We start from the raw sequence: 20977 nt of genomic DNA on the forward strand, positions 1-20977 counted from the left end.
TTGTTTTTTGGGGTTGTGTGTGTGTGTGTGTGTGTGTGTGTGTGTGTGGTAAAATACATTAACAGGAGTTCCCGTCGTGGCTCAGTGGTTAACGAATCCAACTAGGAACCATGAGGTTGCGGGCTCGATCCCTGGCCTTCCTCAGTGGGTTGAGGATCCAGGATTGCCGTGAGCTGTGGTGTAGTTCACAGACGAGGCTCGGATCCCGCGTTGCTGTGGCTCTGGCGTAGGCCAGCGGCTACAGTTCCGATTAGACCCCTATCCTAGAAAACATCCATATGCCGCAGGAGCGGCCCTAGAAAAGGCAAAAAGACCAAAAAACAACAACAACAAAAAATAAACATAAAATGCAGTAACAGAAAATTTACTGTCTTGAACCATTTTTCAGTATACAGCCCACTGACATTAAATACATTCACACCGTTGTGCTCCATCTCCAGGATATCTTACAGAACTAAAACTCCACCCGCATTAAACACTAACCCCCTCCATCTCCCCAGCCCTGCAGCCACCCTTTAACTTTCTGTCTCTATGAATTTGACTGCTCCAGTACCACATCTAAGTGGAATCGTAACAGTGCTTGTCTTTTTATGACTGGCTCATCTCACATAGCCTCATGTCCTCCAGGCTCGCCTATGTTGTATCCTGTGACAGAGTGTCCTTCCTTTGCAAAGCCAAATAATAGTCCGTTGTGTACATAGGACTGTCCATTCATCTGATGATAGACACTTGGCTGCTTCTACCTTTTGGCCGTTGTGAATAGTGCTTTAATTTTTTTTTCAAGGTGAGTTGCCTCTGCCTGGAGGAAAATGTGGAAAATGATCCCTGCAAATTTGCTCTGACATCGAGGACAGGTGACGTGGTGGAGACCTTCATCTTGCATTCATCCAGTCCAAGTGTTCGGCAAACATGGATCCATGAAATCAACCAAATTTTAGAAAACCAGCGCAATTTTTTAAATGGTAATGTGTGTGTTCTATTTCTGGGCTTTCTTTCCCTGATGTACATATTGCGGTTTCTCGTCTCTCTCCTATGACCTGTGAATAATAATGACAGGACTTAACCGAGCACTTACTGTGGATTTGAAATTGCTTCATTTCATCTTCACAGTGACCCTAAGGGCAAGTGCTCCTGTTATCCCCATTTTACAGATAAGGAAACTGAGGCACAAAGGGATAGTCATTTGCTCAAAATCCCACAAGTGGTTTGTGGCAGAGTCTGGACTCCGAGCAGGCCATTTGGCTCTTGGCCATGTGCCCCTCACAACCAGACTGTTCTTTCTGTCCCAGAGTCTCTCCGGCCATATGTTGCTCAGGGTGCTGTCTTGGGACAGAAATGCACTAGAAAGACTGAGGCAGAAGATGGAATTAGTCAGAAATGTTGGAGACATTCTTGTGTGTAACTTTAAAATTTGTGTTTGACTACCCTGCACACTACACTGCCCTCCTCATTAAAAACAAACCCCTTTTTCCCTTCCCACTTCCATGTCATGAGTGATTCTGGAGGAGAAATACACTAAGAATACAGTGCAACCAACGCAGGACAGCAGGAAGGTGCCAGACATCCCAGGGGAAAGGTCTGCTCCGAAAGGAGACCGACCACTCTTACCTCATGTTGCAGACCGTTACTCCAACTCTTTGTATCCCTGCTTGCTCCTCTTTGTGACCACTGACTTCGGCTCTGATTTGAATTTGGTGACCACTGAAGAGGGTCGAGCATTCAGCGAGAAGCTAAATTCTCATTTAGTGCCTTTTCCTTGTCCATGTTCTGTGTCTGTGCCCTGGTCCAGTAGGACGCTGTTATCTCAGATAAAACTACCTCCACACCATGAGTGACATTTGCGAGCCAGGAGCACAGGCACTTAATGAAAAATCAAGGTCACAAGGCATTTTTGGCCAAGTGGCAACTCCAAGCTCCTGTCCCAACTGTAGACGGGTCATTTCTTACATGTGCAGTGGGGGATGGGGAGGTTCCCACGCATGCAGAGAAAAGTTTTGCTCCCATGACTGAGCAGCTACAGGTCTAAATACAGATTTAAATGTGTGGTTCTTAAGTGCTGCATTGAACGCTAGTCCCTCGCAAGTACTATCTCTAAATTTTTACCATCTTCTTTAAAATAAAATGAACTGCCTCCCAAATTGCAAGCATGAGAGGGCCATGCTGTTCCAGTTTCCCAGACACTGAGTCTAGATAACGATGATACCTGTCCCCAGGGTTGAAGGAAGTCAGGAAGGGAACAGGCTCTGGGCCTGCTGCCCCTCCTTGCTCTCCCCTTAGTCCTCTTAAGAAGCCACGGCCATCACTGGGTTTCTCCAGTATCATGTGACTCCAGAATTCTCCTTACACGCCTGCCGCCACCTGGGCAGGAAGGGGCTATATCTGATTGTTGTATGTCGAGAAGGTTTTAGTCTTTTAAGAATCTATGTTAGCGTCCCCATATATCTTATTTGGCATGTTTACTGCATTTCCCTGCAGATGATGAGGTAAGTAAATCTCGAAAGCCCAGAGAGGGGGCAGCTTCATGACCCACAGGGTTTGTGGAGCTCAGTCCCTTCCCTGTCTTTGGTGCCCTGTCTGCAGGGGCAGGGTGGTTTCCTGTAACACCACCTCCGAGTATGGTAACACCCCTAACCAGATTCTTCTTTGCCTAACCGCTCTCTGGTTTAAAGACCTCTGCAGCGTCTGGACTACATTTCAGCATGGAGGGAGCCAGCCGATACCTGTGGAGTCTCAGATGAACCTCCCCTAGCAGTGCTGGGCCTCTGGTTGACCCTGGCGATTCGCCTAGGCTGCTCCCAGCTGATTCCACTGATTTCACTTAGCGGGGACACTAAGGCTATGCTGCCGGCTCCTGGGCAGTAAATGTCTCCTCCGCCCTCCTCCTCCTTCACCTTGAATTTTTTCTCCCTTCCCCCAACCCCCACCCCTCCCCAGTGCAGACAGCACTTGAGAGAGCCAGTTTAACTCCTGCAGGAACAGGAGAGTAATAGTTAAGACCTCTTCTTTTCCTTTCTCAGTGGATGGTGTCAGCAGGCTGCCTGGAGGATGGGTGCGTGGGTGGGTGTTTCTAAGTCATGGTGATGGGAAGCTGGTGGACACCTTGTGACTTGACCTTGGGGTATGAAGCCAGCGCGTCCCTTCCATTAATCCTGCCCTTTTCCTTTCGCCCCTGTGAGGGTACTTTCCTCGGCACCCTAACTGAATCTTTTCTGTGTCACACGTGTCTTACAGCCTTGACATCACCAATCGAATATCAGAGGAACCACAGCGGAGGCGGCGGCAGCGGGGGCGGGGGCGGCGGCGGCGGGGCCCCCAGTAGTGGCGGCAGCAGCAGCAACCACAGCAGCGGCCCCAGCAGCTGCAGCGGCCTCCCCACCTCGAGCAGGAGCAGACCCTCCCGGATCCCCCAGCCTGTCAGACACCACTCCCCCGTGCTGGTCTCCTCTGCAGCTTCGAGCCAGGCAGAGGCAGACAAGATGTCAGGTATGTCCACTCCCGGCCGGTCACTGCCTCCTCCCAGCAGCAGCCCTGCCCCGGAGGCCGGCCCTGGCCAGCCGGGCAGGCCCCCAGCCAGCGGAGAGCCCGAAGGTCCTGAGCCAGAAACGGAACCGATCCCCAAGATGAAGGTGATGGAGAGCCCCCGGAAGTCCTCCAGGAGTGCTGCGGGTGCCCATCAGGATGGAGCCACCAAGGAGGCGCCGGCAGCCCCAGACGACAGCCGCTCACGGAGCAGCCTGGGCTCCCTGCCGCTGGGCAAGCCCAGGCCCGGGGCCATCTCACCTCTGAACTCTCCTCTGGCCACCGCGTTCCCCTCTCCGTTCGGCAAGGAGCCCTTGCCCCCCAGCAGCCCCCTGCAGAAGGGGGGCTCCTTCTGGAGCTCCATCCCTGCCTCCCCCGCCAGCCGGCCGGGCTCCTTCACCTTCCCGGGGGACAGTGACTCCCTCCAGCGGCAGGCGCACCGCCACGCGGCCCCCGGCAAGGACACGGACCGCATGAGCACGTGCTCCTCGGCCAGCGAGCAGTCCGTGCAGTCCACCCAGAGCAACGGGGTAAGAGCGCCCAGCCGCCTCCGCCCGCCCGCCCCACTGCCTCTGTCCCGCGGCTCTTCTAAACCTCCCGCGTCGTCGCCGCTGTCCTCGTACTAATCCGGTCTCTGGGCTGTTGCGCCACAGTCATCCGCTCCTCCGGCCTCTCTCACTGACCACGCGGACACGCGGGACGCCTGCTAACCCTTCCTGCTCCGGCGGACGGCGTGCTCTCGGCTCTACTAACTCGCTCCTTGCTTTGTGTCTCCTTAATATGGCAAAGCAGATCCTTAACCTTCCGAATGCAGCGTCTTTAAGCGTTTTTCATTTTCCGACCAGCAGACTATCTTGGAACTTCCTCTCACGCCCCTGCCTTCCTCACACACTCTTTTTGGAGGGGTCAGTGTCCCTGCTCTCTGCCTCCTGTGTAAACTGAAACCTGTCCACTCTAAGCTTTCTGCTCATCGCTTGGTTGTGCTCTTTTATGCCTTAAATTAATCTTGGCAGCGTTTTTGACTCATCTGCTGAAAAAAAAAATCCCTCAAGAAATTTCCACCAGCAACTCAAAGCAAACAAAGCTGACCAAATAGGGGGAAGGAATCTCTCCAGTGGAAATATTTGTCCCCCTGCCCCCCAAGTTTCACTGTGGAAGAGAGAGACTGCTTTAGGGCCTCTGGATGTTGGGCTCTGCCGGCGGCTGGGAGCGGAGGCGCAGGCAGGCTGGATTCGGAGCGTCCGCGTTCTGGCCAGCAGGGGGCGCAGTGCGGGCTGCGGGTGCTGTGGGGCATCGCCTGGCACTGTGGTGTTCTCAGCAGAAGGGTTGCTGTGGTCGGTTTTTACCCCATCCTGTGGCTTCCTCACTCTCCTGCCCGGCAGATGATCTGACCCATAACACCTTCCTAAAGGCATGTGTGAGGGGATAGAACTGTTCTAATGAGTGTATGTTTGATCGATTTATAAATTTTTAAATACATTTCCCTAAAAGGGTCTGTGTCTCTCTTTATACAAAAAAAGAAAAAGAAAGAAATTTGGCTTTTGCATGTCTCTCTCTTTCCTCTGGACTTCTGATAATGTCTTGTTTGGGTTGACTTGTCCTTATTCTCTCCTCCTGTTTTTTATGTATTTTGTTAACCTCAACCTTTATATCTAATTGAGGAAGAAATCAAGAAAAAAGTCTTGGTACATTTATTTACCCTTGAGTCTTATTCTCAAAAGTAAGTGGTCAGGGCAGGCATTCTCTGCAGTGGCTCTGGCCAGTGTCGTCGTCGTCGTCATCACCACGGTGCCTTACTGTGTCTTGCAGAGTAGCCTGAACCCACACCTCCTGTTAGTTCTGAAATGCTAGGTGTACAGGTAAGCATTAGAATGCGGGTTCAGCTGAAGGAAGATGCGAGGCCCCATGATCCCGTGCCTGCCAGCACCTAGCTGAACGCTCCAAGATCGGTCAGGCAGCGGCCCGTGACCCCATCCCAACCTGGATGGACGGTTTCCCTTTAAGCCCCCAAGGAGCTCTTGGAATCTGTGTTCCAGAAGGAACACCTGACCTGCCCCAGCACAGAGCCGGTGCTGGTCTCCTGTGAGTACACAGCCAGCGCCCCTGCCTGGATCTCCCCAGAGACTAGCACCATTGTGGGCACCACACATTTTGGCAGGTTTTAGATTGCAAAAGTTGCCTCTTATTTCTTCCTCTCACTGTTTCTTATGTGGTAGGTAACCTGTCAAGGGGAATTGCCAGTGTTTTAGATGAATCCCAATGCCTTAAAGAAATGCCCTGGAGGCCTGGGAAGACCACTGGAGGCTTAGGATGGGCCTCGGAAACCATCTGTAGAGCTCTTGAGTATTTCATTTAAAAAGAACTGCTGCCCTACCTGATGCCACCCCCCGGGAGGGCCAGCAGCGGCCTCCTTCCTCCTTGTCTGCTTCCTTGAAGTTGTCTGCGGTCACGGCCAAGAAGGTGTGCCTAACCCACATCCCAGGTCCTTCTTCCTCCTTTAATGGGCACCTTCTAGAAAGTTCTGCTGAGAGCAAGAGTGGAGTGATTGTGGATCAACCCAGACAGTGACTGTGCCAGCCCCACCCGTGGACACACGGCCTCCCTGCACCCACCCACACACCCGGGCAGCAATAAAAGTACAGCCCACCTTTCTTGCAGAGGCCCGGTGGCCTGTGCAAATTTTTAACCTCTACCCACTGGCATTAAATGAGAGATTTTTTAAATGCCTAAGACCGGTACATAGGAGGTTTCCAGAAACTACCAATAGCTGCTATTATTGTGGCAAAATATTCAAATTATGAGACTGATTTTCTTTATTATATATATGCTATATTACCCAAAACAGCCATGCCACAGCCGTTGGTTTTTGTTTATGTTTTCTAGCAAATGTGGCTTTATAGTCTCAAAACTATTGGGTGTTGCTCTATAGTCACAATACTAAAATACATGCTAAAGGGGTAAAATTGCATGAATGAGCGTGCAAAGCCTGACGTGGGCAGCGTGGGCACCCACAAGGGGTGGGAACACACACCAGAGTCCTCAGCTGGCACAGGAACAAGCACCAGCACTCCACTGTATTTAACTTCAACATCCACTGTAGGCCCAGAGTCCCAGCCCGGGCCCCTGCAATTCCCAGCACTCGGGCTCTTTGACGGTGGCTGGCCATCTGCTCCAGTGTGTCCTGATGCCAACTCAGTAGCTCAGAGCTGACAGGAGTGTAGCAAGCCTCCTGACAGTCACACCAACAACCCAAGTCTTGCCCCAGGCGTCTGAGAGCCCAGAGGAGGCTAGTGTCCTGGGAGTACTGGGAATCTGCGAACGTCCAGGCGTCTTCGCTGAGAGCCTCTGAGAACAAGCTGACAGGAACAGGGTGCCTGACGCCATTTCCACATCCCGGCAATTGAGAAGGGGGACCGGGCAGGATGTAACTCAGAATTGGCAGTGGTCTCAGCTTCCTCCTCCTCCTCTGGAACAAGGGGGTCCATCGGTGAACGACAGCTTGGGACAAGTACTATCATTTGTATGTCATTGCCTCAGCCGCTATCACCACTCAGCTTGTGGGCCTGGTAGGTGGCCTTGAGAAATGATGATTGTTTTAATTTTGCAATCTTTCCTCATTGACTGAGTTCCTGAACAGGCAGTGAGTGCCTGCTACATTTCATTCCCTGTGATGGACACTAAAGACACAGCAGTGACCCACGGAGATCGGGTGGCACCGTGACCCCAGGATAAGGGCAAGATAGGCTTTCTCATGCCAGGGCTGCCCCCATGCAGCAGCACCTTCGCGACTCTGGAATCACACAGGCTCACAAGAGGGCCTTCCACCAAGGAACACGTGAAGGAGGCAGAGCAGGTCCCTGAGAGCAGAGCAGTAGTTTATTGATGTTTCAGCGATCGCTCATTCTTCTTCTACAAGGCAAACATGTGGAAATAAATTAGGATGCCAGCAGCTCAACGTGATTCTGGCATCTGCGTTCTCAATGAACATTTTATCTGGCAGATTTGGGGACTTCTCCATGATCTGACCTATCATCGGTGGACTGAAAGAGCTACTCTCTGCGGCTTTTTAATTTAATGATACCTTTTAACATGGGAGAGATGGTCACATTGACATTACTGCGACATGGATAGAACCCAGCATGGGCATGGTGCCAGTGTGAGGATGAGCTGTTGCTTTTGCTGGTGCGTGGATGATGAGACCGAAATAATCATGCTTCCAAAGTAAAGTGTCACCATCACCATGATTGTTTGGTTTTTTGTTTTTTGTTTTTTTTTTTTTCTAGATTGCTACTAAATTGCTTCCTAGAGAAATCCTGATTTGTCAGTTATGGAAAAAGGGGCACCAAGTTAGCCAGAGAGTGTGGAGGAAGGGTGCAGGGTTCTGGTGAGCCCTGCCCTGGGCCGCCATGCCATGGCACAGGCTGCCAAGCAGTTTCCTGTCATCAGATCTTGTTTCAGTTCCCCTCTGCCTTTTTGTTCATCTCTCCCTCTACAGAGTGAAAGTAGCAGCAGTAGCAACATCTCCACCATGTTGGTGACACACGATTACACGGCAGTGAAGGAGGATGAGATAAACGTCTATCAAGGAGAGGTCGTTCAAATTCTGGCCAGCAATCAACAGAACATGTTTCTGGTGTTCCGAGCCGCCACTGACCAGTGCCCCGCAGCTGAGGGCTGGATTCCGGGCTTCGTCCTGGGGCACACCAGTGCAGTCATTGTGGAGAACCCCGATGGGACTCTCAAGTGAGTGCCCACTGGGGCCACCATGCGGGGCGGGGGCCGAGCCCAAATGAAGTGCAGAGGCTCTGGAGGGTAAAGCCTGTCAAACAAGCTTGTCCATAAGTACATGGTGAGTCCCTTAGTGAAGATGAGGTAGCCTTCCATCTGTTTGTTCTGAGGGGTTCTTTTAATAAGAGAAAAGTATTTGCACACATGTGGCTTTTTTAAGCTACTAGATAGAGGCCAACGATATTTTAGTTCCCAGAGGTTTGGGGGTGAAGGGTGAGGACTTTACAAGGCCCCCACACCCCTGATTGGGCGTCATGAGGGTGCGTCCATGAAGATGCTCATTCCGTAAGCGGCAGCCAAAGATAGATGTGGTGCCACTACCATTATGCTTTATACCTACTAGGTCACTTCAGTTGAAACACTTGAAACGAACTTTGCTGCCTTAGACATTATTTTAAAGAAAACTAAGTTCAGGTGCTGGTTTCAAACTCTGCCCTTCCCTGAATCTCTCTGGCTATGGGAGAAGCCAGCCGATGGCTCCTGGGAATGGACCATTGCAAAATGGTGATCTTTAAGCCTCCAAAAGCTTCAGCCCCAAAAACCAGGCTCAAAGGCATGACAGTGGCTGTGTTCCTCCCCAAGCACGGCAGTATACTGGGCTGGGTTTGCAGCCCAGACTGGGCAGCATTCCAGCACTGCTTCTAGCCCACTATCTCTGGGCTCAGAGCTTGCACCCATGGGCATCCAGGCTTGAGTTCAGGCTACAAAGGTCTTATCTTCCATGATAGTCCTTTTTTCTGTTCCTCCTTAATACAGGAACTATTTTATTCTTATACATTGTACAAGAATCCCATTTTATACTTTGTTTTCTCAAGAATATTCTTTGGCCTTGTATTAGAGTTTTCCAGAGAAATAGAACCAATAGGGTGTGGGGAGGGGGCAGGGGAAGGGTGGGGGGTTGGGTTATTATAACAATTTGGCTCATTCAATTGTGCAGACTGACAAGTCCAGATCTGCACTGTGGACTAGCAGTCTGGAGCTCCAAGAGAGCCAGTGGTGCAGATAAAGTCTAAAGGTAGCCTGTAGGAAAATTCTCTCTTGCTCAGGGAGGCCAGTCTTTTGTTGTTGTTATTCCACTGAGGCCTTCAACTGATTGGTTGAGGCCCACCACACCGTGGAGGGCAGTCTGCTTTACTCTATCAACTAAAATGTCACTCTCATCCAGAAACACCCAGAATGATGTTTGACCAAATATTGAGGTCCAGTCAAGTTGATGCATAAAAGTAAACCATCACAGACACTTTTCTATTTTAATCCTTAAAATTTGGTAGAAGAACTGTTGGCTTTATCTCTGGTTATTGAGTTATGGCAAAAAAGTTTTCCTTAGCAGAGATAACTATTGCTAAAGGAGTATCAGTCAGCTTCTCGCTGATGTTTTCAGGCATCATCTGCTGACCACTGGGAGGGCAGAATACTAACAATGGGTCATTTCCCCCTAGGAAGTCAACATCTTGGCACACAGCACTCCGTTTAAGGAAAAAATCTGAGAAAAAAGATAAAGACGGCAAACGGGAAGGCAAGTTAGAGAACGGTTATCGCAAGTCCCGGGAAGGCCTCAGCAACAAGGTATCTGTGAAGGTGAGCGTGGGTGTCTCCAGAATCTGCGTTCCTATGCCCCTTGGGGAGCAGTGGCAGGGGTGCTGGTACTGGCCCAAGAGGAGGCGTGGACCTGGTGCCTGGCCTTGCCTGGCAGGGATCCTCCCCCCCTACCCTGGAGCAGACCCATGGGGCTTTGTCCAGGGCTCGCCTGATGGCGTGGCCCAGGTTTGCATGTATATTCTGAGATACCAGGTATACAGGTGTACACCTCAGCGGGCACATGCGTGGCTTGCAAAGAACCCTGTTAGGTTCCCACAGGAAGCAGAGACTAGATCCTCAGTAGCAGATGAAGCTCAGAGCAGCTGTGGTTCAGACCACAGCGGAAGTGATCAGAGACCGAGACACAGGTACACTGGCTGCAGCAAATTCCCTCCGTGGGTGCCCCAGTCGGCTTTGCTCCTGCAATCAGATTGCCTTAAATCTGCGTGGGTTTTGCCTCGAGAAAAAGAAGGTATCTCCTGAAGGGAATCAGAGGGCCCTGGCCCTTCTGCAAAAGCAGGGTTTCCAGGGGCCACTGGACTCAGCCCATAGAATGAGAAAAAGGGACTTCTCTGAGTTTAAGTTTTTGTCCTGGGGGTAAAAAGAAAAAACTCTCCTGTATTTGTGTGACGCAAAGCTTTCCAGGGCATTCAAAGGCAATGGGAATGTGGTCGATTTTGAAGGATTCCCAGGCAAGCCAAGTTGTGTTTCCTCTCATCATTCAACAGTAATGGTAGCCCTGAATAAAATCAGCAAATCTCAAAAGAGCTCATGTGTCTGAATAATAGCTGTGTGCTTTTTCCATTTCAGCTTCTCAATCCCAACTACATATATGACGGTGAGTTCTGGTCTTTTTTCTCTAGGCTTTTAGAGGATAGGTCAGTGGAGTTTCGGGACACTCCTGTAGCCTGTGGACGTGGGTTTTCTGGAGCTTTGGGCCTGGGCAGCTTCTCATTCATTTGTTAGGGTAGGTTGGTGGGTGCAGGAAGGAGGCCAAGCGACCGACGTTACTCTTTTTTCACGCAGTTCCCCCAGAATTCGTCATTCCCTTGAGTGAGGTCACGTGTGAGACCGGGGAGACCGTTGTTCTTAGATGTCGGGTTTGCGGCCGCCCCAAGGCCTCCATCACCTGGAAGGGCCCTGAACACAACACCTTGAACAACGATGGCCACTACAGCATCTCCTACAGGTGAGGGAGCCCCCCTTGGGGGTTGGTTTCACTGTCAGTGAGCATGCCCCTTTTCCACTGGGACCGGCGGTCGATCCTGGGTCACCTCCAGACCTGGGACACCTGCTGTGAGGGAACGTGTCATGCCTGGGGTGTGCAGCTAGGATTAAAATCCCTCTTGAAGTTGCCCATCAGCACTTGAGCCCCTAATTCCCTGTGACCCAGAAGGAGAGGAGTTGGGGGCTAGCAGGGGGGAGCCGAGTGTTTCTGAACGCCGTGCATGCCCTCCTCCATGCAGTGACTTGGGAGAGGCCGCTCTGAAGATTGTTGGCGTGACCACGGAAGACGACGGCATCTACACGTGCATCGCAGTGAACGACATGGGCTCAGCCTCGTCCTCAGCCAGTCTGAGGGTTCTAGGTAAGCTGCACCCCAAACCCCACCCACATTCCCTGTGGCCTGAGGTACATGACAAGTCACTCGGGGGCTGCAAGGAGCAGACCAGCCTCTGGGGCTCCTGGGCGAGTGACCGCGAGGCAGGGAAGCCTCAAAGCAAAGGCCTCTGCCTACGGCCACTGAGCACATGGTTCCCTGGTGTGCGCCTCCAGTGGGAACAAGACGTTCTATGCTCCTAGAACTCAAAACAATTTTTTTTTTTTTCTTTTTAGGGCCGCCCCCACGGCATATGGACATTCCCAGGCTAGGGGTCATATTGGAGTTGCAGCTGCCAGCCTGTACCACAACCACAGCAACACTGGATCCAAGCGACACCTTCGGCCTACACCACAGCTTGCAGCAATGCCAGGTTCTTAACCCACTGAGCCACAACAAGAACTCAAAACACATTTTTATATCCAACTTCTCACTTGTCCTATCATTCAGTTGATGCCTCAGCCTTAAGAGAAACTGTTCTAAGTTCTGGCAGGTAAAATAGAATAAAAAGAAAGGGAAGGAGTGTGTGTGTGGCCCATGCAGGCTCTGTGCCCGTCCTAGACCCTAACAGCCCTGCCGCAAGTTGTGTCCTCCTGTCCTTTCCATGAACACAAGCCCACCCTGGTGGGACTGAAGCCCTTGCTCTGTCCATGCCCAGCCAGCAAGGCCTGATCTCACTCCTCAGCTAAACCTGGAGCTGCTGGAGACAGAACCCGTATCTGGGGCCTTTTAGAATTTCCCATAGTTGGAATTGACTTGTGAAGGTGCTTAGAGAGCAACACATACCAATTGAGTTTCCAGCTACCATTTCACAGGAGCCCAGCTGTGCAATCCAGGGCAGCTGAGGTTTTTCATGGATCCTCCAGCTGCACCAGGTATAGGAAACTGCTTCCAAGAGTAAAAATTGAAGAGCTAAAATAAACTTTTAAAAACTAAGAAAAATAAATAAATAAACTGCAAAGTGAACTGAGTCCAGGCACGCCTTGTGTGTAAACAGTAAATGGAACTGTTTTAGAACTTTTGTCCCATGTGTCCTCATCCCTGTGTTTCAACCTCATTAAGTCACAGAAAGGAAGCAGTCTGATTTTTGGATCACAGCTCCTGAATGGAAGAAGTCCCAACGTGGGGTGTGGGTTTTACACCTCTGGTGCACCTCCGTTCCCACAAGCCGTAGTTCAGATGCTCAGCAGCCCCAGGCGACTGCCGCGTGGGCCAGCGCGGGGCTCTGGTCTCCTTCCCCGAGGGGTTCAGAGAGATGCTGCTCTTCCTGCAGGTCCAGGGAGTGATGGCATCATTGTGACCTGGAGAGACAACTTTGACTGCTTCTACAGCGAAGTGGCTGAACTTGGCAGGTACAGTTATAAACCCGGAGCCCCTCTGCAGACCACAGAGCGAGAGACATTGCTCTGTATGGCCTCTCGGAGGAACTTAAAGGTGGATTTCACTAGCAGACGGAAGTTAGCTGTGCTCCGTCTGGAATGTAGCCTGTACTTGCTACATTGAACATAGTAAGGCAGGTGTTTCTCATGCTGGTTCCAAGAGAGAATTAAGGCTAAAGGCAGTGGGCCCAGCAGTGACGTGATGTGTGAGCTGCTGTGCGAGCTGCTGTGCACCCAGGGCAGCACAGGTCACAGCCTGTCCCTAAGGGCATCCAGGCAGGTGTCACCCAGACCATTTCCCATGAGACATAGTTCTCCTCCCGAACCCAGTCGAGAGAGGCTGGATGTGTCCTTCAGGTGTCAGCTGTTCCTGGAGATTCCGAGGGCACCCACACACTAAGGGGGCTTCAGCAGAGGGACTGTTTCCTTCTAGAGGAAGCCAGGGCTCAGAGCCCTCAGTCACCCAGGCACCTCCCCCCGGCCCCCACGGCACTCACCCACACCTGGTGTTATGTCCAGTGTGGCAAGGAGGAGGTCAGAAGCATGACAGCTGAGCTTGTCACTTTTAAAAATTTTCCAAGAGCCCCAGCAGCAGCCTCATGCATTCCAGCAGCCCTTCCTGGGCCGCCTGGCTCCAGGGATCCTTGCACAGCCCTGCTGTCCAGAGCAGCCATGGAATGTCACTTCTTGCAACATGCGACTGATGGGCGGTTATTTTGGTAGTCCCGCCTGGGCTCGGTCCACTGGCACCCTCACACCTCTCCTGCATGTCTGTGGCCTGGCCTGGGTCCCAGGTCTATCTCCATGTGGACTTTCACCCTGGGCTTCCTCCTGGGGTGGCAGAAGCGTCCCAGGGGAGTGAAAGCAGAAGCTGCAGCCACTCGGGGCTCAACTTCAGCGTTAACAGCCCCTCTTTTCCCATATTCTGTGGGAGAACCAGCCCAGATTCCAGGAGGGAAACAACTCCCCTTGTCCTGGAGGAGGAGCGAGTGCTGCATCCATCTTCAAACCACCAGTCTGCGCCCCTTCCCACCCCCACCACCCCCGGCCACAGACTCACATTCCCCAGCCCCCATCTCATCCCCAGATGGCAACAGCCTCGGACTCAAGGTCCAGGGCCTTGTTACCGGATCCAGTCAAGATGCACTGAGGCTCCTCAGGTGCAGCTCCAGAGACCACAAGCTAAAGATGAGTTACCAGCGCCCCCAACACACATCCTACAACAGCAAGGCAGAGGCTGTAAGGCAATACACACTCCCATCCAAAATAGGGGTTAGGGGGTGGTAATCAGGAGCCACCGCATAGTCCCTTCAAGCTTTTTCACACGAGGAAGGTTTGCCACGAGAACAGAGGTGGGAGCTGCCTGGGAAGCCTCAGGGTGGCACTGCCACCTCGTTCAGAGGTTGGAGGAAGTCTCATGGCCTTCCCTTACCCAGTCTGCCTCCAGCAGGGGGAGAGACAGTCACACATGCTGGCAGGCTTCCTAGGGGCATCGCAGCGCCCCTCCACTATGGGCTGGGGGCGGGGGGCGCCAGCCAGAGAAGCTGCCAAGGATCCAATTCATTTAGGGTAGTAGCAGCCTTCTCTGTGACACACACGGAGGCCTCTGAAAACACTCTTCACCCCCCTCCCATCTTCCAGGGGCAGATTCTCTGTCGTTAAGAAATGTGATCAGAAAGGCACCAAACGAGCAGTGGCCACTAAGTTTGTGAACAAGAAGCTGATGAAGCGTGACCAGGTCACCCACGAGCTTGGAATCCTGCAGAACCTCCAGCACCCGCTGCTTATTGGCCTCCTAGACACCTTCGAGACCCCCACCAGCTACGTCCTGGTTTTGGAAATGTATGTACACGCTGGCTGCTCTCCTCTTTCCAACCTCAACTCCCAGGGGTCTTGCTGTTTATTCTGTAAGAGGGATAGAAACTGGGATTTTAGGATCACAGAACGATCAGGCCACAGTTTGGGAGCTTCCCAGCAATGGTAGTGGGCAATATGGACTTTGAGCTGCCTGACAAGCACAAACCAAGCATTGGAACGCCCCCACCACCCAGGCTCCCTCAGGGCCTCAGCCAACCTGGAGATGCCACCTGGTTCCCTAAGGTCCCAGGAGGCCAGGCCCCTGCTCTCGATCTCAGGCTGAGCTGATGCCGTGTGTCTGCTCAGGGACGGGTGAGTGGGCTGGTAGGTACTTGCGAGGGCTGACTAATATCTGCTCATATCTAGTGCTCTGGGATACGGCTCTGCCCCGGGCCCATCTTGTCCCCCAAAGGTGATTACAATGGGAGGGCAGGGAACACCCGACCTAAAGAGCACTCTCTGCAAGTGTGGGTCCCACCAGCACAGCCCCCCTGGTCCTTGTGGCACTTACAGGCACTGTGTGCCATCTCAATAAATGTTTCAGTCATTTAAAGATAAGGCATATGAAACACCTGAACTGAGAGTAGGGGTCCTCAGCCCTGGGCAGTTTTGCCCCCCAGGGGACACTTGGCAACGTCTGCAGGCTTTTTGGTGGTCACGGCTCTACATCCCGCAGGCCACAGGATGGCCTGAAACAGAATCATTTGCCCAAAGAATCAGTACACGGGGTGGGGAAACCCTGCCTTAGAATATTCCGTCTCTGAAACATCTCGGCATCCAGCTTTGTTTAAATTTCCGTTCCTCCTTTTTAGGGGGAATCATTTTACATATTTATTTTGATTTACAACTTCAGTTCCATTGACCAAAGCAGGACGTTTTGCACCGTTTCCTAGTTCTCAACACCTTGTTGTGGGAAGAGCAGACCAGGCGGGAGGGCCAGCCTCAGAGCCACGGAGGCATGTTCAGGAGGACTGTGGGCTCTTCACCTGCAGGGATTCCCCAGAGGCCCTTTCTGTGACTTTCTATTAGCCATATTCTTACAGAATTTTAAGCGCCTCCACCCCACAGCCTTTCCAGGTGCTGCTGCCAGAGGGCCCGTGTGGTGCCAGGTCCAAACCCACCCTGCCCCGAGCCCCAGGGAGGGATGTTTGGGGGGGTCCTGTTCAGCCCTGTCTCTAAGATGTGCTGAGCTGTGGGACAGCGCAGGGAGCAGGCGGGCCCTTCTGGGGGAGGCTGGTCAGCGTGTCCCAGGGGTAGGTCAGTGGACTTGGGGCTCAATGTTCAACTGTGGCTCCTGTAGAATGTCAGCTACTCGAGGGGCTGTTGTGGGGCTGGAATGATGTCCAGGCAGAGACCTGACCCTGAGAGGGGGCTTTCTGGCTCTAGAAACTTGACCACTAAGAGCCACCGCTCATCTTCCCCAGGGAATTTCAACTGGGAAAAAAGAGTCCTAGAATCCTTGTAGGAAATCTACAAGACCTCGGTTTCTGGTTTAAATTTTCAAAGCATTCAGCTGTCATTCCTTTTCACTGAGAAGCTAAAAGGTTTGGTCTCATCATACTGTTGATAGGATTTATTTTCACAATGAAGAACTTACTACCAAATTCTCCTGGATCCCTCACCATAACCAGACAAGTAGCTGATCTTCTTATAAAATTCTGTTTTGCGAAAGAGCAGCTTAGCCCAGTGTTGAGAGAGGCCAGGGCCAGGTGAGCTCATTGCAGCTCGATCCTTCACTTACAGAGGGTGGGAAAGTTACACACCTACTCTGGGCCTCAGTGTCCACATCTATAAAGCAGGACAATAAAACAGTCTTTCCAGGTTTTCATGAGGACGAAGTGAGTTGACAGCATTTAGGCCCTCGTAGAGGACCACTCTGTGTAAGCACCTTTTGAATGTTACAGATAATTTCACAGTAGGAAGACTCGGAGTCCAACATGAAGGCCTCACTATATTGTCTGTGTCTTTATTTGCATTCAGTCATTTGGCTTCACGTTGCCCATCCTCCAGATGAGGAGACTAAGGCTCTGGGCGGTGCTGTCACCTTACTCCCCCTCCAGCAGATACCAGCAGAGCACCTGCTGTGTGCCAGGCACTGCCCAGAAGCTTCCCAGGTCCTTTGCTCACTTCGGGGAGGGGGGCAGGGTCTGGGCCAGAGCCTGCTGGGGTGGTGGGGGTTGCCTGGTGCACCTGCCCCACCTCCCAGTTCCCTCTGAGGGCCCAGATGTTTTGTTCCCTGCTTGCACCTCCCGTGATGAGGTTAAAAAGAAATCACCCTTCTGATCCCAATGTGCCTCCAGGTAGAGGTGTGATCCCCAGATGCTGATGGGACATTGATATGGAACACAGGTGTGACGTGTGTGTCGCAGGAAAGGGCTCTAAAATGACTGACTGGCACCGTAATGGGGTCGCACATTGTCTCCTTTGCAGGGCTGACCAGGGACGGCTCCTGGACTGTGTGGTGCGATGGGGAAACCTCACGGAAGGGAAGATCAGGGCATATCTGGGGGAGGTTCTAGAAGGTGTCCGATACCTTCACAACTGCAGGATAGCACACCTGGACCTAAAGGTGAGGGGGGCCCCGGGGGTAGGGAGCCACATGTCTGACCCTGGCATGGCCACACGGGACCTGGGGCCAGCTCCCAGCCTGTCCTCTGCATCCAGGCCAGGAGATACCAGGGAACAGTGACACCAGGGGCCGCCAGGGGACAGTGACACCAGGGGATGGGGACACCAGGGGACAAGCACAGGGTGGGGGATGGGAGCACTGACTTCTAATCCCTCTTTTGAGGAGTTGGCCTTTAGTGACCTACACAAGCAATAAAGTACCAGATAAACATTGGCGGTCTTGGGACGTTTCTTGCAATTTCAGAAAGGTCCTCTGAGTTCTGCTGGGTGGGTGTGGGGCTGGGGCAGCATGACTGAGGCAGGAAGGGAGCATTGCTCTTGGTGACAGGAGGGAGGATAAACCCTGGCCTGGAACTCCTCATAGTTTCACACAGCAGCTGCGCACGAGTCCCCAAGAGGCCTAGCCGGTGCCAAGCCAGGCAGCCTCTCGTCTGTGTTGGCGCTTTGTCCTCCTCCTGAGGGCTTCGTCCTCTCTTGCCCGTGGATGGTTGGCTGCCCTCAACCTCGCAGATTTCCTGGTGAGCATCAGGCTTCAGCTTTAAGATGGAGGTGGCCGGGAATGACAGCTGTCTTGTCCTGTCTCTTAGCCCGAAAACATCCTCGTGGATCAGAGTTCAGCCAAGCCAACCATCAAGCTGGCCGACTTTGGAGATGCTGTCCAACTCAACACGACCTACCACATCCACCAGTTGCTGGGGAACCCCGAATTTGCAGCCCCCGAAATCATCCTGGGGAACCCGGTCTCCCTGACCTCGGACACGTGGAGCGTTGGAGTGCTGGCCTATGTGCTTCTTAGCGGCGTGTCCCCCTTCCTGGACGACAGTGTGGAAGAGACCTGCCTGAACATTTGCCGACTAGACTTTAGTTTCCCAGATGACTACTTCCAAGGAGTGAGCCAGAGGGCCAAGGACTTCGTGTGTTTCCTCCTCCACGAGGACCCCGCCAAGCGGCCCTCGGCTGCGCTGGCCCTCCAGGAGCAGTGGCTGCAGGCGGGCCATGGCCACGGCCATGGCAAAGGTTCAGGCGTCCTCGACACATCCAGACTGACCTCCTTCATTGAGCGGCGCAAACACCAGAACGATGTTCGACCTATCCGTAGCATCAAAAACTTCTTACAAAGCAGGCTTTTGCCTCGAGTTTGACCTATCTTGAAGTTCTTTCTCATTCTCTTTCACCTGCCAATCAGCTGTTAATTTGACTTCCGAAGAGAAACACAAACCAACATAACTGATCAGCTGCCGTAGTTGATCGTGTGAAACTGCATTCCGAGTGAGCTGAGCTCGGCAGTGCCTGGGACTCGGGCTGCAAGCCATGCTGGGGTGGGGGACCTTCTCGAACACTCTGCGAGGGCGGAGACAGCATTGCTGTGTCACAGTCTTTTATTCAGGTTTCTGCAAAAAATAAAAAATAAAAATAAAAAACTTTTTTAAATGAACATGAATAGAATTTTGCAAATTTCACATTTTCCAAGATTTATTCAAGGAAACGAAATGCCTATGTTCAACCACTGGTGTCAACGAACAAGACAGATATACTGGACCCTCTGGGGAGGAGCCCCGAGCAGTGGGACGGCCGTCCCAGAGGCCTCGCCAGGAGCGTGGGTCCACCTGGCTCTGAGCTTTTCCAGCCGCCTGGTCTGCCTGCCTCGCTCAGGGATGCCAGACCAGGCTTCGGAAACGTTCATTCAACCTCAAACTTCTGCATAAAAAATAGAATGAATCATTTTGCTCTGATGAAATGTAGGCCTTACTTGTACATAAGACTGGTCCTGCCTTCGGTCTGGATCCCCACTGCCTTCCTTCCCACTCCCGACCACCGCCCGGGGGCTTCCTTTTGGGGGTCAGAGGGGTGTGCCCGGCCACCAAGCAGGACATCGGGTCGGGTCCCGCCCCCCTCCCCCACAGCCCACCCCCCAAGCCGTCCATCAGATTGTTGAGCGGTATACAGTCAGATGAAAATACTGTAAATGCACTCACTGGGGGTTTTTTGGTTTTATTTCATATCATGTGCAATGTTGTGGCTTTAACATTTTATGCAACTATTTATGAAGACCTCTGTTGTACCTGTAATAAATATATAGAAAAAGCACATACTTCGTACGGTGAGCTTTATGGTTTTGTGCGTGTGTTGGGGGCGGGGTGGGGGGGGTCGTAGCTCTGTGCCATCAGTTCAAGGACACTGAACTCTTCGTGAAATTTGTCAGTTTTGAGGACTGTAAAAAGTGATTTCATACTCTGAATCTAAAACTGGATAATAGGGTAATGTTTTAAATTTTATTATGCTATTATTCAGAATGCCAAAGTATTATTTTTTTTTTTCCCAAAATCAGTCTGGACATTTCCTACTTTTTAGACTTTTTTGACATTCAACTTTCTGTACAAAAAAAAAAATGGCTGGATTTTGAGCTTTTGGTAAGAAACACAAGCCAATTAAGCACTCGCTGTCTCAAGACACTGCAGCGTCGGCGTCTGCAGCACTGTGGCAGAAACCACGCTGGTGTGGGAGGCCTTCAACAAATGACGCTGGGTTTCTGGGCACGCTTGAATTTTTCTTGTCTTTTTACCTTTGTTGTGTGAAATACACTTAAAAAAAAAAAAAAAAAAAAAAAAGCCCGCTTCCCAAGCCAGCCAGACACCTGGGTCTTCAGCCATAAACTGGCCGTAGTTAAGCTTTGCAGCTTCCAATATATTTTATTTATTCTTTTGTTGGGTTTTTGTTTGTTTCTTGTAAAATTGTACAGAAACTTTTTAAGAGAAATTGGATTCAAAACTGGATGTGTATTCGTAACCTCACAACTTTTATTTGTGTATTGTTTCTTTTATTATTTCAGTTAAATTTTTACATTTTTTTGCATGTATATTTCTTTGTACAGAGACGTTACATGTTTACACAGTATGATGTGATGTAAATATTTTATTTTGCCATCAGTTATTTTAAAAAATTAAACATATTTGCCTGATTTTTTGTGTTAGGCCTTTTATTTCAGTCGGTCACAATTGATTCGCAGAGATGGCTGAGGGAGAGACTGAAGGAGAGGCCTCCCCTGGGTCAGAAGAGGGGTAAGAGAATGTTCTGAATTGTCAGAGTCTCAACTCACTGCCGGGGCTGCATCTGTCCTGGTGAGAACAGCTAAAGTCCCCCCACTTCTTGATGAACTGAAATCGGAGCAAAGGGAAGAGCTGTTGCGTCCTGGCCTCAGAGAAGCAAAATCAACCTTGTCCAGGTGGACTGAAGAAAGCGAAGCGTTTAGGTTCAAGACCCTGCGTTAGGAACAAACCCAGGACCCGAGCCTGCCGAGAGCTCCCGGGGGCGCTTCTGCCTGCTTCTTCTGGCAGTGGGTCATCTCTCCTCACGACCACTCTCATCTCTCTTGATTTGATTCCTTTTTACTTTCTTTTTTGAATTTACCCCCCTGGGTTGGTGACTTTTTGCTCAGCCCACCATGAAGGTTTTATTTTTCATCTGTTTGCTGAGATCTTGGAGTTGAAACAAATGTGAGAGGATGGCATTTGAGCCAAGACCCCCAAGTCTAGGCATAGGAAGTTCACGCTCCCCGAGGTGTGTCCTTCCTCCTGGATCCCCAGGGATGGTGCTGCTCAGTGGGCTCCAGGGGGACAGGGATGCTGGG

The 20977-nt window shown here is 51.6% G+C and overlaps 1 protein-coding gene across 3 annotated transcripts in view; it reads left to right on the forward strand.

Moving 5' to 3' along the window:
• The window catches only part of TRIO (trio Rho guanine nucleotide exchange factor), a 230724-nt gene extending 210416 nt beyond the window's left edge, over window positions 1-20308 (forward strand). For 2 of the 3 annotated variants that reach the window (XM_021077142.1, XM_021077141.1), the window contains exons 46-56: window positions 785-962; window positions 3232-4049; window positions 8015-8262; window positions 9747-9885; window positions 10696-10723; window positions 10912-11074; window positions 11352-11473; window positions 12759-12837; window positions 14506-14706; window positions 17152-17290; window positions 17937-20308. In XM_021077142.1, the coding sequence (XP_020932801.1) occupies window positions 785-962; window positions 3232-4049; window positions 8015-8262; window positions 9747-9885; window positions 10696-10723; window positions 10912-11074; window positions 11352-11473; window positions 12759-12837; window positions 14506-14706; window positions 17152-17290; window positions 17937-18491 (2670 nt within the window). In that variant the 3' untranslated portion in view covers window positions 18492-20308. Of the gene's footprint in view, window positions 1-784; window positions 963-3231; window positions 4050-5735; window positions 7681-8014; window positions 8263-9746; window positions 9886-10695; window positions 10724-10911; window positions 11075-11351; window positions 11474-12758; window positions 12838-14505; window positions 14707-17151; window positions 17291-17936 lie in introns of those variants that run through there. The other variant, XM_021077143.1, reaches the window with a different exon arrangement.

The sequence above is a fragment of the Sus scrofa genome, chromosome 16 (genome assembly GCF_000003025.6).
Source record: "Sus scrofa isolate TJ Tabasco breed Duroc chromosome 16, Sscrofa11.1, whole genome shotgun sequence".
NCBI lineage: Eukaryota > Metazoa > Chordata > Mammalia > Artiodactyla > Suidae > Sus > Sus scrofa.